The sequence below is a fragment of the Nanorana parkeri genome, unplaced genomic scaffold (assembly GCF_000935625.1).
Source record: "Nanorana parkeri isolate BGI_ZX_2015 unplaced genomic scaffold, ASM93562v1 scaffold887, whole genome shotgun sequence".
NCBI classification, from domain to species: Eukaryota; Metazoa; Chordata; class Amphibia; order Anura; family Dicroglossidae; genus Nanorana; species Nanorana parkeri.
In genome coordinates, this window is record NW_017307155.1 from 522,757 (window position 1) to 538,701 (window position 15,945).

At 44.0% G+C, this 15,945-nt stretch overlaps 1 protein-coding gene across 1 annotated transcript in view; it reads right to left on the bottom strand.

Moving 5' to 3' along the window:
• Positions 1 to 10,531: 10,531 nt before the first annotated feature.
• Positions 10,532 to 15,945, bottom strand: part of NEFL (neurofilament, light polypeptide) — an 8,840-nt gene continuing 3,426 nt past the window's right edge. Inside the window, exons 2-4 of the mRNA XM_018565791.1 lie at positions 14,853 to 14,977; positions 12,907 to 13,226; positions 10,532 to 10,992 (exon numbers count right to left, since the gene is read on the bottom strand). Of these exons, the coding sequence (XP_018421293.1) occupies positions 10,859 to 10,992; positions 12,907 to 13,226; positions 14,853 to 14,977 (579 nt within the window). The 3' untranslated portion in view covers positions 10,532 to 10,858. The remainder of the gene's footprint in view (positions 10,993 to 12,906; positions 13,227 to 14,852; positions 14,978 to 15,945) is intronic.

Here is a 15,945-nt window from a genome sequence, read left to right on the forward strand (position 1 = left end):
CAAAAAAAAGCAACCAGCGCCCCCCCCCCCCTTCACGTCAGGAGCCCTCTTCACATCAGAAGCCTTCCCTTTATTTCAGAGCCCCCCTTTGCTACCAGAGCCCCCCCCCCTTTCACATCAGAGTTCCCCCATCATATCAGAAACCTGCCTGCACCATGGAAAGGCATGACGCTGTGTGAAAATTTTGAGGCACCTCTGAAGAAGCCAGGAGGCACCCCATAGTGCACCAGCATCCTGGTTGAGAAAGGCTGATCAAAAACACAGTTTTTCTAAACTTACTCTATGGCCCCGTGACAGCCAGTAGTGCTTTCCTCTGCTCTCCAGCATCACAGTATGGGTGGGGTGCTTGTCTTGCATTGTTTGTGATGACATCAGCAAGAGGGGCATTGACAAGACCTATGAGAGGCTGGAAACAACAGTTGGAAATTGGGCAGGGCGATCCTATTGTTGTAAAATTCAAGATATATAAGGAAATGACTCACCAAGCACCATATTTTTTTTGTTTTTTTTATAGAGTTGGAAAGGGTTATACATTCTATTATTATCTTATTATCAAATACATCTAAGATTTTAAATGCTGTTCGTATCCCAGCTGAGTTCTTTAAAATGTTGTTGTGTCCCCAGTAGAGAGGAGGACAGGAACTGAGAGGATATATCCCTAATTAGTAAACAGACAGCAATACATTCCTGGCAGTGGTTCTAGACCTTCCTTACTCTGCTAGAGGACACGTTGCCATGATACTTCTACTCACTTCCTGTTGTAATCCTTATCAAATAGACAGGAAGTGAGGTGGAATCTCCAAACGGGGACAGAGACCACAATACAAACTTGACAGAAAAAATGGGACTTTCAATGGTCTTTTAGTTTTTCCAAAGCAAACCTTGCATCTTCTTAGGGGGCCCAGCTGGGGTTCAGTATGAATACGTAACATAATAATATATACTGACTGGCCAAAAAAAAAAAAGTCACCACCTGGATTCAGATCCAGCCCGCCAGGGTCCTTAAAGGAGAACTATGAGGCGAGTGAAAATCACTCAGCCTCATAGTTCTAGCCGACCTGTGACAATGAAACTTTCACAGGTCGGCTCAATAGATCGGGAAGTGAGCGAACACATATTGTCGCTCGCTTACTTCTCGATCCTGTTCCTTCAGAGAGCCGTGACTGTCGCTCAAGGCTCCTTGCAGGGATTCCCCCCCTCCCCCCCGTCCGATTCTCCAGTGCTGACTGGCGGAACGGACGGGGGAGGGGGCAGAGCCAGCTGTCACTCACGCAGCTGGGTGGATCCAGACAGTAATGTCGGGATCCGTCCCAGCTGCAGCTTCTCAGTATACCGCAAGCTGTAGCTCGCGGTATACTGAGCTTTGGGTGACGGGAGGACGCTAGTTTGTGTCCTCCCATTACCCTTAGGAGAACTATAGGGAAAAGTCCTGACCCCATAGTTCTCCTATAACACGGCCCTTTCATCTCAGGGCTCACGCCGAGACATGGGACGTACTGAAGCCTGGCAAATCAAATGCCAGGGTTCCTTTTAGCAGCGTAACGCCGATGCGGCTGTGCCCCTTCAACTTTGGGCGCACGCCAACACAGGCTCCTGGAGGGCGGCCAATAAGAAGAGAGATGGAACATGACGTGATGTCATCTCCCTGCCTCTCCCAAAGCTGCACGCAGTCATCAAGAGGTAACACAGGGCAGTCTACATGCCCATTCATTTTAATAAATAACAAATACTTGAGCTGTAGAAAATAATAACAAATCATGTTCGTACATGTCCCAGGCTAAGAAAAATTAATTGTATTAAAAAAATGTTGTTTAAAATTGTTCTTCATTTAAAATATTGTATTTTTTACCCTGTTTTTTTGCACTACAAATAAAATAAGTGTGCATAGGAATTAGTTCATGTTTTTCTCAAACTATGATCCGGCCCCCAACAATGTCTGAGGGACAGTGAACTGGCCCCCTGTTTAAAAAGTTTGAGGACACCTGCCTTAAAGGACAACTATGAGGTGAGTGATTTTCACTCAACCTCATAGTTCAAGCCGACCTGTGACAATGAAACTGTCACATGTCGGCTCAATAGATCAGGAAGTGAGGGAACACATACCGTTGCTCGCTCACTTCTTGATCCTGTCCCTGCAGAGAGCCATGATTGCCACGGCGCCCTGCAGGGATTCCCCCCAATGACCTCCAATGTAAGGTGGATTCTTCTTCTCAATGACCTCCAATGTAAGGGAACTTCTTCTTCCTACTGCCTTCCAATGGAAGGGGGGCAGTACAAGAGGAGTTGGGGCAATAAATAAAACAGTACAAAAGGGGTCCCCAGCATACTTTTGAATTGGCCAGGGAGTAGAAACACAAAAACCTAAGCTGTTTACTTACTTAGGTTACAAACAAAGGTTTTGGTTACACCTCTGATATCTGACCTCTGATATCTGAGTTTCCAAACTATGTAACATACAGTATATTGCAATGCACAGACAGACATTCTGTCTCCCACTGGTCTCCAATATAAGGAGTCATTCTTCCTCATATTAATTGCCAATATAAGGGGCATTCTTTTTTACACTGACTACCAATATAAGGGCATATTCTTTCTCCACTGAAAACCAATATACGTGAGCTTTCTTCCTTCTACTGACCACTAATGTAAGAGGGAATTCTTTCTTTCATTGACCACCAATTAAGGGGCCATTCTTCCTCAAATCGATCACCGATACAAGGGGACATTCTTCCTCACGTTGAATACCAACATAAGGGAGCATCCGTCCTCACACTAACCACCAACGTAGGGGACATACTTCCTCCGACTGATCAATAATGTAAGGGGGCACTTCACCACTAACCACACATGTAATGGGGGCATTTGCACTGGGGCATGTGCCCTGACCATTGAGTGGTCCATTGACTATGAATGTAAAAGGCGGGGGGGAGTAGGAGGGGTACATAGTCCACTGCAGAGCACTAGTAATTAGTAGGTACGCACAGGCGACAACATAGACCATTAGCCACCAATGGAGGAATGGAGCCTGGTATAAGGAGTGCAGAATGAATGGTGTTTGACAATTTAAAAAAACAAAAAAACCTTCCACAATGTGAATATGCTTAAAACTAAATTAGACCAAATTGGCTCCCATGGTGCTAAAAATCTCAATATGTATTTTATGCATTTTTAGAGAGTTGCCCGTCCAAGTAAAAGTTTTACTCATAAATTGATAAGGGTTTTGCCACTTTTTTCTTTTTGCTGTTGTCAGAGAAGCCCCATAAAATCTAACATTTGACCGGTGGTGAGTCTTGACATTTATATTTGGATAGCAGATCACAAAGGTTTCTTCTGCAAGTCGAAGTTCCAACCTTATAAGTGAGTCTGTCCTGCTGTGAGTTACTTGGTTTCCAGGGAAAATGTGCACCCAATGTGAACTGTACCATATTGTTCTGTACGCTCTGTACCTGCATGTTCCCGATTTAATTGGGCTTTAAAAAGTAAATGGGTTTAATAAATGTTATATTTGGGAATTTGGTAAGACTGCACTCTGTGCCCTCCAGTTTTTCCTATAACAGCTGCAAAGCATATTACACTTTTAGTACGGCTATATTTTCAGAAATCTGTGATTTATTTTTTTGGGAAGTCTGTGACATAAAGTTTGAAATGTACTTAACTGATCTTATTACTTATACGTTTACTTTTACTGTCCCGTTACACATTACAAAAAAATATTCTCATTTAACTTCAACACAAAGTAAGGCAGTGTTATCAGCTTTTTTAAAGTTTATACAATGTGTGTGTGTATATATATATACTATATTGCCAAAAGTATTGGGACGCCTGCCATTACACGCACATGAACTTTAATGGCATCCCAGTCTTAGTCCGTAGGGTTCAATATTGAATTGGCCCACCCTTTGCAGTTATAACAGCTTCAACTCTTCTGGGAAGGAGTCCACAAGGTTTAGGAGTGTGTCAATGGGAATGTTGGACCATTGGTGAGGTCAGGTACTGATGTTGGACGAGAAGATCGGGCTCGCAGTCTCTGCTCTAATTCATCCCAAAGGTGTTCTATCGGGTTGAGGTCAGAACTCTGTGCAGGCCAGTCAAGTTCCTCCACCCCAAACGTGCTCATCCATGTATTTATGGACCTTGCTTTGTGCACTGGTGCGCAGTCATGTTGGAACAGGAAGGGGCCATCCCCAAACTGTTCCCACAAAGTTGGGAGCATGAAATTGTCCAAAATGTCCTGGTATGCTGATGCCTTAAGAGTTCCCTTCACTGGAACTAAGGGGCCAAGCCCAACCCCTGAAAAAAACAACCCCACACCGTAATCCCCCTCCACCAAACTTTACCCTTGGCACAATGCAGTCAGGCAAGTATGTACCAAAACGTTTTGATATGCTGATGCCTTAAGAGTTCCCTTCACTGGAACAGGGTGAGCATGGTGAACCTGGGATCAGCACGCAGCTAAGTCCAAACTTCCATGAGGGGGTCCCTGGCAGAACACCGGCTGGCCCTTAGATTTCACGCTCTGGGGGATCCCGTGTCAACTGCTCGCCTGTGGGCTCACATCCCTAGTTCCGTCACACAAAGTTTGTCCTCCCAGGAGTTTGTCGGCACCACAACCAACACTGGTTATCGAGTTGCCCAGCTTGGACTGTACAGGCTCAGTGCCTATTCAAAAAGTATCCTCTCTGTGCAAGATAGTGACACACTCTTCCTCAGACATCAATCTGGTCAAAGTACCTGTCTATAGGGCCGGGCAGTCTTTGACATGTGCTCCATAAGTATCCTCACACATGCTGCTCCTGTAGAGAATCTGCCTTCACAGGAGGGAGCGCTGACTACCTGGGGAATACTCTATTTTGTGGACAACACCCACCTGTCTCATGTCTGCTTTAGGGGCTCTTTTACTACTGCAACCGGCACTCTCTGCATCTTTAGAAAGTGACAGACTATCCATCTTTTTCGAGTACTGTGTATATATGAATGTGGTATTTATGAATATATGAAAGAAGAGAGTAAGCATTCACCTTTCCTGTTCCCTCTGTCAATGAACGCTGATCCATTAAAGATAAATCTTCCCCTGAAGTCTCTTTAGAAACGGAAACTTCCGGGAGTGTCGATCTCCTGTGCCCTCTGCTATGATCAGTTGTGCCTCCGCTGTCCTGCATATCGCTACTCTATGCAGAAGTGTTGAAGGGGTTGGCGGAAGGAACCACTGAGCTCAATGAGGGACCAGGTATCTAATGCACCTGGAAGTGTTGGTGTCCGAGGAAACTTCAAGGGACAATTTCTCTCTAATAGTGCAGTGTTTGGTGGCACGAGCAGGAGAAGTAAGCATTTTCTCACTTTTTTTGCTGGAAAACATTTTATTCTCAGTTTAGGGGTGGGGTTTCTTTAATGCGAATAGTTTCATTAATCTACCTGGCGGTATGATTTTTTTAAAAAAATTTCATGTCATTTTTTGGTCTATTTTTTCGATTTTTTTTTTTTGTCTTTGTCGTTTTTTTCGTTTTTTTAATTAATATCCCGCCGGCTCCGCCCCCCCCTGCGACGCGTACACTCGCAAGGGACGGAACCTGGAAGACGGAAGCCGGCATCGGCCGCAGAACACAGCGCGGCTCGAGGGACAAGGTAAGTAAATGCTATGCGGCTTTCCCGTGTCCTTGCGTGTCACTAATCTACTAACTGACATATCCGTCTGGATGTCACAACACTTCTTAAAACTCAACCTTTCAAAAACTGAGCTCATGATATTTCCTCCTGCCCCTGCACTCTCCCCCAAACATTTCCCATGAGATAGTTAACACAACTATCCATCCCTCCCCCCATGCCAAGGTCTTAGGTGTCATCCTTGACTCGGACCTCACCTTTCTTCCCCATATCCAATCACTATCCAAATCCTGCTGCCTTCACCCTCGTGACATCTCCAAAATACATCCCTTCCTCACCAATGGAACCCCAAAACTACTCATCCACTTACCTATTATATCTCGTCTTCACTATTGAAACTCCCTCCTCATTGGCCTACCTCTACACAGGCTATCCCCCCTTCAGTCTATATGAATTCTGCTGCCAGACTCATCCACCTAACGAACCGTTCAGTGTCTGCAACCACTCTCTATGAATCCCTACATTGGCTTCCAATAGCCCAAAGGATAAAATTCAAAATATTAACAACCACTTACAAAGCCATCCACTACTCTGCCCCCGGCTACATCTCAAACCTTGTCTCAAAGTATCACCCTAAACGTCCCCTCCGCTCTTCAAAAGACCTCCTGCTTTCCAGCTCCCTCGTCAACTTCTGCCACGCTCGCCTCCAGGACTTCACTAGAGTTTCTCCCATCCTATGGAACTCTCTACCCCAACCTGTCCATCTATCTCCCACTCTGACTGCCTTTAGGTGATCCCTTAAGACTAATCTCTTCATGGAAGCCTATCCCACCTCAACCTAACCACTGAACTATCACTTTCTCAAACAATTCATCCCCTCATAGCCACCTCCTCATGTATCACTTGGCCCTCCCTTTAGATTGTAAGCGCTCACGGGCAGGGCCCTCCTTACCATCTTGTCTTGAATTGTATTTTGATTGTAATGTCTTCCTTATATTGTAAAGCGCTTCACAAACTGTTGGCGCTGTATAAATCCTGTATAATAATAATAATAATATGATAGTGATGGAGGTAAGGCTTCCCAAGTATGGAAATTGTCGAATTATCACAATAAAAGCATGCAAAATTGTTTTGGTTGAGTGTGCATGTTTATGCACTGAACAGACAATTGGCACCAGCCTTATATTGGAAAATAGAGATTGTGTGACAACATTCTATTTCAGATGGCAAGTTCTTGCCTCAGTATTGATCAGCGGCAGGAAGTATTGGGAATAGTCACCCACAGACATGTAGAGGGAATTATTTTTGAAATGTGTGATCTCAGTACTTCCCTCTAAAGACTACCCCACTTTTCCCCATGCTAGAAATTATGCAAAAAAGCCCTTTGTTCTTCCCAAGTGACAACGTGTTTGTGATGTTATCAAGGTTTATATGCCAAAAAATCAAACTGTGCCAAATGAATACTGCTGTTCTGTTTTGCAAGTTTATTTGTTGGAAAGGTAAAGAATTCTGAAAAGGAAGATAGTATCCACTGGCCCATCTCAGTTCTTCGCTTCTGAAAAGTTATGAATGCTCCAAGGGCATGCTCTTGCTGTGAATGGGTGACACATAGAGGAAGGATCAGTGAGAAGCGCAACATATAAGTCTCCTGTATCCCCTTCCTGTACCCATTGGAAGGCACTGGCAAAACCAGGGTACTTTGCCTGAGCTCCTCGAAGCTTAAATTAAGTGACCCGAATGGTGTACTCCCACAAAGTCCATCACAGAGTGTGAGAACAAGCATGATCAAGAGCCATGTCAAAGTTCTTCCAATGTTGTGTTTTCCCAATTCCTAGACCTTCAAAGTTTTAATCATTGTGGTTGTTGTCCTAGAACTCTCTGGGAGTTTATTTAGGGTTCAAGCTGAAACAGGGCCAGCCCTGCTATTGCAACATCTGCTGTATGAGTCCTTGGCCATGTGAGGTATATGGCTGGTCTTGCATGTCACCTTTGCATGATTTATTTCTCGCCACAGTCTACTTACCATAAAAATCATTATAGATGCCATGAAGATGACAAATACAAACTAGGAGTTATCTGAAAGGCTTTCTCTATGGTATGCTTGACCTTTAACTAGAGTAGAAAAGATCACGTTGACGTCTTATTTTCTAACTGATACTTTGCTTGGACAGAGATTTTACTGCCCACGTTCCCAAAAAAGACATCATGATCTTTGTAGAAATTGACGTCTTCTCCAAACAGCAGCAAAGCATTCTGCGAGGTGGGCTGCTAGTGTCTATATAATTCTGCTTTCTCATTACTCACATTGTCACCTTGAAAAAGGGACCCTGTGTGGTCCCGAAACACTGGCTAATTTGACCTACAATATGTGATGCTATGGGGTGCCGTACACTTATCTAGGTAATTGGGCACACCAGTCTATGTGATGCTATGTAAATAAATTTACACAGATTTCATCATTGTTGGAGTGCTGGTGACCCTTTACTTATTTTGATTCAACCATGCACAGTGCCATTGTGTGTCTATTACCAGGGCCGGATTTACTTTCTCTGCTGCCCCAATGCCAGGTTCCTCAATGCGCCCCCCTGTATGGAGGATGACATCGCCGAGATCACTTGTACAAAACAAGCGGTGGCTTTCCCACTGTACATTTAGCCCTGTAGAAAACAACTAACTGTGTCCCGGGCGTCAGGAGATAGGAATTCCACTACCCTGCTGCCCCAAGGCCGGGCCTTGGTTGGCCTTCTGGGAAATCCGGCCTTGTCTATTACTGCCACTTCAAGCACCCTCCCTTGCTATACCTGGGCAGTAGGCTGTATGTAAATGCAGTATTGGAGGGCATCATGAGTAGGAAGACACACCCTACTACTCTCAGCCTGATTCGTGATCTGCAGAATATTATGGTATTTTTTAAGAGAATATGTACTTGATGTTAAGTACCTAGAGTTGACTGCGTGTCCCTTTCTTTAACCTGCAAAGTACCCCATTTCCTCAGCAACCTCTGCCCCCTGCAATGGATACCCCCAACTGGTCAGAGATGCCCAGTGTAATGGAATGAAAGATGCATCAAGGTGATGGTCTGGGCCATTCAGTATATTAACATTTTAAACCTGGCAACATACGGATGCCGCCTCTAGGTACCAGCTAAGGAGTACGTAAGCTGCAACTTATTTGCTCCCTTTTGGTCTGTAACATATCCCATTTAAAGGATTTTGTTAGGTCAGATTTAAAAAAAAAGTATCTTTCTGGAAATCTTAGGATATAAATTTCTATGCTATCTGCCTGTGCTGTATTCCTATCAGTTACAGAACCCTGTCCATCTATGATATGGCAAATATGAGATTTTTGTAGTCCTACCCTGTTCCTGTTGTCCTGATACAGTATGGTGAGTGAGCAGTGACATCCCTACAAGTCTAGTCTGTTCTGTCTGATATAAGAAACATAACTCATTTCAAGAACTTGTATTTTAAACCCTCCATATGGTATTACAGGAGGCTATTAGCAAGACAGCTTAGGGTACGTAAACTGGAACTGAACTCTGTATGCTGTGCCCCCCAAAAAACAGGCAGAGGACAAAGGACTAGTCAGCAGTATTGCCTGTGTTCTCCTGGCAGCTAATCTTTCCCCATTACTGACTTAACATGCTTTGTTCTACACAGTAACTCTGTATGGAGGCTGCCATCTTTGTAGAGGCAGGGCTTTTGCTTCCTAATGTTAGAGCCCCCAGAAAGGAGAACAGTGAGCCAGACAGTAGCGACATCACCAGATCTGCTGAGAATCACTCAAAGGCAGCAGTGCCCTAGATCTCACAAAGCAGATATACAGCCATGAGGCTGTAGGTACAGGAGTGCTTAGGCAGCCTCATATACCAGGAAGTGCACTGCTATTTTTTGGGAGGAATTCCAGGGAGAAGGAACATTTCTTTGGGGTACTGCTTAGGCACCATCAACATTTAAAATTTTTCCCTATAACAAAGCAAATCTTAATTTGCTTGAGTTCAGTTCCACTTTCCACAACCAGTTTCATTCAAGAATTCAATTCAATTAATTTTTAAGCAACAAAAAGCTCTGTTGATTGGTGTTTTTATATCTGCCTAGTTCGGATTTAAAGGATATGTTAATCCAATTCCACAGTAATGTTGATGCCGGTGGTGTAGAATGAATAGCAATCAGTACCATGAACTTCACCCGCTATGTCTTACTGCAATAACTCATCCAGCCCCTTCCACTCGTATGTGACAAGAAAGAAATACACACTGCTATGACACATATTCAGTTTGCTGACTGGATGCTGTTTTGTCTCTTTATTGCGATTAAAGTACACACAGATCCACAGAAGCCACCAACATATTCATTAGCTGCAGCTAACCATTGCCTTGCAGTCAGCAGTGCTGGGGGTGGGGCAAAAGTGCAACACTGCCTTGCAAACGATGATGAGGATAAAGCACCTCCGGAGCTACGGTTCTTCGGAAGCAGAATTTCAGCCTTCCCTAAAATCAGAGCGCCGGTGAAAATATGCACCTCCACCCAAAAACTAATATTATGCCGCTTTGGGGTGAAAACCAGCAGGCTCAGACGTCCTCTGATGCCCTAAGCCTCTTGGGGAGCAGGAAGGGTATTTCCCACTAGAAACCCTGGCTCTGATCTGTGATACTGCAGGTGTATTGCATCTTACATAGGATCATACTTCTTAATCCGGTCACTGACCCGCTGCTGTTTTTTCCATATATTTCTATAGGGAATTCAGCAGGGGTATGTCACCACATGGCTTGGTATTAAAGTGATCTTAATGTTGCAGCCACAGTGGGTCTTTATACCCCTGGTATTCATAGATATCAGTTTTGAGGGGGCATCTTGCCATTTAAATGTATGGCTTATGGCTATGTGCCATTTTCATCTTGATTTAAAGGAGAAGCCTGGTAAAAAAACAAGAGTTTGAAAAGAGGAAGACATGTTATGGATGTCATAAGGTTCTCTGCACTGAGTGCGAAAAGACTGGAAGCTCCGGGCCCTGGACTCACCTGTGTTAACCATGCTCAACCGGGGAGGACGGGCCAGGGTGGGGTTAGGACCCTGCTTAAAGCTTGGTGGGTCCAAACGCTAGACACTGAAGGCAACACAAACAGAAAGGTGATTAGGGGGTGATCTGTAGGATTAGATGTGATCTGTGGGTCACTGGGGATATGGAGTGTGTTAGTGACAAGAAGGTTTTATTAGCTGGGAAATAATTCATGTGTTTGGCATGAACAGCAAGGAACTTATTTTTTAGCTTTACTTTCTTCTTCTGCGGCTTCTTCTTCTTTTTCTTCCTCACCCTCTTCCTCGGCTTCCTCACCCTCTTCTTCTTCTTTACCCTCTTCTTCTTTACCTTCCTCTTCTTCTCCCTCCTCCTCTTCTCCTCCTGCGGATGTAAAAAATTACAAAAAATAATACATTAATCAGTATGATTCTAGGATAGATAGACCCAAATAGATAATTGACTACTCTTGACCACAAATGGACCTTTGGTCCTGTGGAGCTCTGAGTCTCAGCCAATAGCCTTAGGACAGACAAGATATCAGGTGGTATCTTTAGGGACTTCGGTTGCTGGTTGGCCTAAGCAAGTTCTTTGAAAAACATGAATTTATAAGTGCAGGCGATACACAGCGCAACCTCATTTAATCCTGTGAATGTTCTCATTCATCCAGGTCATGGTATATCTGTAAAAAAAAAAAAAAAATCAAAGCAACTGGACTTGCTGTATTTTTCCTTGAAATTCCAGTTGCTTTGATTTATTTTTTTACAGAGAAACCCCATTTAATATTTTTATTGGGGGGTGGATAATATTTTATATCCCAAAGTAAGAAATGCGATAATATAAGTTTAGATAAGACATGTATTTATTGAAGGCCATCTCTAGCTTACTATGACTTTTAAATATTGATTGCCAGACACTCACCCTATCTCCAGCACTTCCCTCTGCAGACTTACCGCACTTGGACATTCACCTTTTGGGATGAATGACACCCTGCATCATTCAATCCACTTCCTGTAAGCCCAGAGTGTCAAGGACCTGCCCCCTGGGAAGGCATCATCAGGCCACCCTAGAGTTAGGGGCGAATGCATCAGAATGTGGCACAGCTCTCTGCAGCATTCAGAACCCACCCACAACATGAGGAAAAAGAGGACCCTGATGTGGCCAGACCAATTACCCTGATGTGACCAGACCAAAGACTGGCGGATTTAGAGGACGTATACTGTGATTTTTTGTCTTCGGCCTTCAGGGAAGGGAGGGCAGGGTGGATCGACAAATCTAAATTACAAATTGAGTTTGATTATACTGTCAAGGGAATGTTGAATAACATTAGATTCAAGTCACCCCAATGCTGATCTCTCCAGTTAGCGAGGGCATTAAAGTTATTGTATCTTGATTCTGTTTTAATAAATCTTAACAGAATGATCCAGGACACTTCTTGTAAAACACCTTGGTTGGCTACCAATAAGGTATAACAAATAATCGGTGATTCTACCTACTACCTTACATCTGCTGTCTCTTCCCGGTGCCCTACTTGTCGGTAAATGTCATGATGCATGGGGCAGTCCTCCAACACTTTTGGCATACATTAGACTGAAAAAGTATATTCATTGGCTGCCCTCGCTAACTGCCCCGTATGCCTTTACAAACCCATGTATTACTTTGATGGTGTCACTACTACTTTTACAATGTGCTGCGCATAGCCTGTGCAGAAAGCAAAGCTATGGGAGGGACCCAGCAGGCCCCACCTGCAACAAGAAACTACAGGAGGGGCGGAGACAAGACCAGTCATCCTGCACAAGAAGAGAGAGCAGCAGTGACCGGTCTTTATTACAGGAAGGGGCAGAAGTAAGACCAATCACCCTACACAAAGAGGGAGAGCAGCAGTGACCGTTTTTTTATTACAGGAAGGGGCGGAGACAAGACCAGTCACCCTGCACAAAGAGGGAGAGCAGCATTGACCGTTTTTTATTACAGGAAGGGGCGGAGACAAGACCAGTCACCCTGCACAAGGAGAGAGAGCAGCAGTGAGCTGTCTTTATTACAGGAGGGGGCAGAGACAAGACCAGTCACCCTGCACAAGGAGAGAGATCAGCGGTGACCGGTCTTTATTATAGGAAGCTCCTGCACAAAGGCAACGTTTTTGCCTTGATTACTGCACAGATCTGGAAGAAATACACAGAGACCACCAAGATTCAAGTAAGAATTAAAATGGCTTTTGTATTTAGACAATATCGCGTAGCCCGGAGTTTAGCTTTAACCACCATCAGCCATTTTGCTGAACATGTTTACCTTCTCCCTCTGCCTCCTCTTCTCCTTCCTCTTCGCCTTCTCCTTCACCCTCCTCGCCCTCTGCAGCCTCTTCTTTCTCCTCTGGGGCTTCTGCCTTTGCTTCTTCTGCCCTGGTGGACTTAATGGTCTCTTCTACATCAAGCTGTTCTTCTTGGACATCTCTGGAGTAGTAGGTAGGAAATGAGCGAGTGGACATGTAGGAGCTGCTCTGCAGGCTATAGGCTGAGCGCCCAAACACCGGGGCAGCTTGTGTGTATCCACTGGTGATGGCCCCGACACCGGAAAAGCACAGTCTGGTCTCTTCCCCTTCCAGTAACTTCCTGTAACAGACGTAGACGAAGCACAGCATCAGAAGAGACAACTGAATGATACTCATTGTGAAGTCAGAGCCACCCAACCATTATTGCCATGTCTCAGAATAACCGTTCCCCTTCTAAAGAACCGCAGCCTGCTCATGTCTCCTTATAAAACCACAGAGGACGTTATAGATGTCGTTGAACTTTTTAACTGGCTATATCTTATTTAATGACTTTATTAAAGCACTCCAACGGTTAACTTCTGTTTTTTGTCTAGATTAAAATAAACTTTAGAAGATGTACATGATCCCCGCAGAGCTCCCTACAGCCTGTCGTCTCCTCCTTCTCTGCAGCAATCTGCTGCGTCCTCATGTCCTATACAGTACACTGTGTATACTAGGTAATGATTTAGGGACCTTAGACCGCTGCAGCAGAGGGGGGGGGGGGCTCTTAGTTGAGTATAACTTTTTTTTTCTTACCTAGAAAAAAAAAAGATCCGTTAACCCTTGCAGTGTGGAGGTAGCTCCACTGCAAGGGTTAAGAATAATTGGTGCCAGGAGTTCTGCTTCAAATCTTCACAACTCCATTCCTTAAGGGCCATGTGTAAGTCCCCCCTCATCAACATGCTAATGACAATTTTAAATTACATTTTAAATTGACTTCATCGCTGGGTCTCTATACTTCTTTGTGCAATGCAGGCAGATCATGGCAAGTGGGAGAGGCCAGTGTATAGCCTCCTGACCACATCACAGCAGCCTGGCTCACTACTCCTCCCAATAGCCCTCAGCCCGGAGCCAGTGGGCTGGCCCTTGGGAGGAGTTATGAAAATACCTATATGCTATGATGAGTCTGGAGGATGTTAGACTGAAGGAGTGACCATTCCTAGGCAGTCTGTATTTGCATGCAAACCATCCTAGGTAACACCCACATGTGATGCCCTCTATGATTGATAGGACTGAAAGGGGCGGGCCAGGAACAGTCAAGCTCGGGTGGAAAGCCTAGATGATGCTGGATGTCCTCCATCCAGGAAATGAGGGAGGCTCTATCTGACTTGCTGCAGCTTCTAATGCACATTGTGAGAAGCTCACAGTGTGAAGTGAAATCAGAGAAAGCAATTTCAGCCCAATAGAGGAGCCGGTACAACTGTGCAAGACTGAAGGGAAGGATTGTGTTCAGCTTTAATATTCATAGTCTTACTTAATCCCTCATCATAGGCAGACACAGGGGGAGCACCAGTGCTAAAATCCTCCCCGTTTTTGGAAGGCCTAAGCAAAGTGGTTCCTTTGTGATAGACAGCTGGTTAACAGACCAGCAATATAGTATAGTATTGGAGTATAATGTTCCTATACGCCCAATTTTTTAAATCATATTTGTATATATTTTATATAGTTATTTTGATCGATAAAAAAAAAAAAAACTAGCTACCCCATTCTACAAACTTTTTTATCATGTCATCTCATCATAGATATCTGATGACCACAAGGGCTGAGGCTGGCAGCACTGAACTGCCTCATAAAAAAATGAGTGCTGACTGCCTCATAAAAAAAATGACTGCTGAAAGGCTGACAGCAAACTCTCTGCTGTATAGAAACGATATGAAGAGGACACGACGTCGTGACGTCTTTGCAGTCAGTCGGTGCAGCATCCTACCTGTATGCAGCAATTTCTATATCCAGCGCCATCTTGACATTGAGCAGATCCTGATACTCTTTCAGATACCTTGCCATTTCACTCTTTGTATTCCTAAGCTCATCTTCCAATCTGTTTATGGCATCCTGTGGTCAAGGTATGGGGGGGAAAAAAAAGAAGACAATAAAAATAATAATTGATATTAATAAAATATAGAAAGACGACGCATGGCACAGAGATCCTGGGTGTGATATCATTAAAAGGGTTGCGCTATCATCACACACATATATAATTAGCATTCACCTAAAGAACAGTTAACAATGTGATCTTGTTTCTTTGTACTATGTTTCATTTTATCCATGATTGGCAGATTACATTTTATATAGTTATCTGATTATACTTATTAAGACTATGCGGGTTACATAACTAATGTGACACTGTTGTATTCAATGAACTCTCTAAAAGCTCATGAGACAATAAACTGTGATCTAAACAATTAAAAAAAACAATTGTTGTCCTATAGAAGTAACAATTTTACTGCACCGAATCCTTCGTCAGATAATATTCTGCTGGTTTAAGAAGAGAGCTGCAGGCAAAGGTCCGACTTCCCCATAGTCATATAACAATGTAACATCTGCTACAGGTTAAATACTATGTACTCTATTGTTACTATTTGCAGTGTCCTAGCAGACGGGTCTAAGGGAAGACATCTAATGCAGCATTGCTCAACCTTTTTTCAGTCACGGCACCCTTTAAAAGTATGCAAAATCTACAGGGACCCCAGAATAAAATGTAATGGATTTTAGGGGGGGACACAATGCAAAAGCACACAAAAATTGAATTCCTCCCTTTATATTGAAGGCCCCCCTTCACATCAGTGCATATGAAGAATGTTGACGCATGTTGTCAGAAAGCAACGTTTCGGGGCTACCCAGCGTCCCCTTCATCAGGCTCAGTATGAGCCCCTTCACATCAGGACCACCCTTTACATTAGCAGCCCCCTCCTTTTCACATTAGAAGCCCCCTACTCTTCACATCAGGAGCTTTCTTAACATTAGAAGCCCCCTTTCATATTAAAAGCACCCTTTTAAATCAGAGCCCTCCTTTTACACCA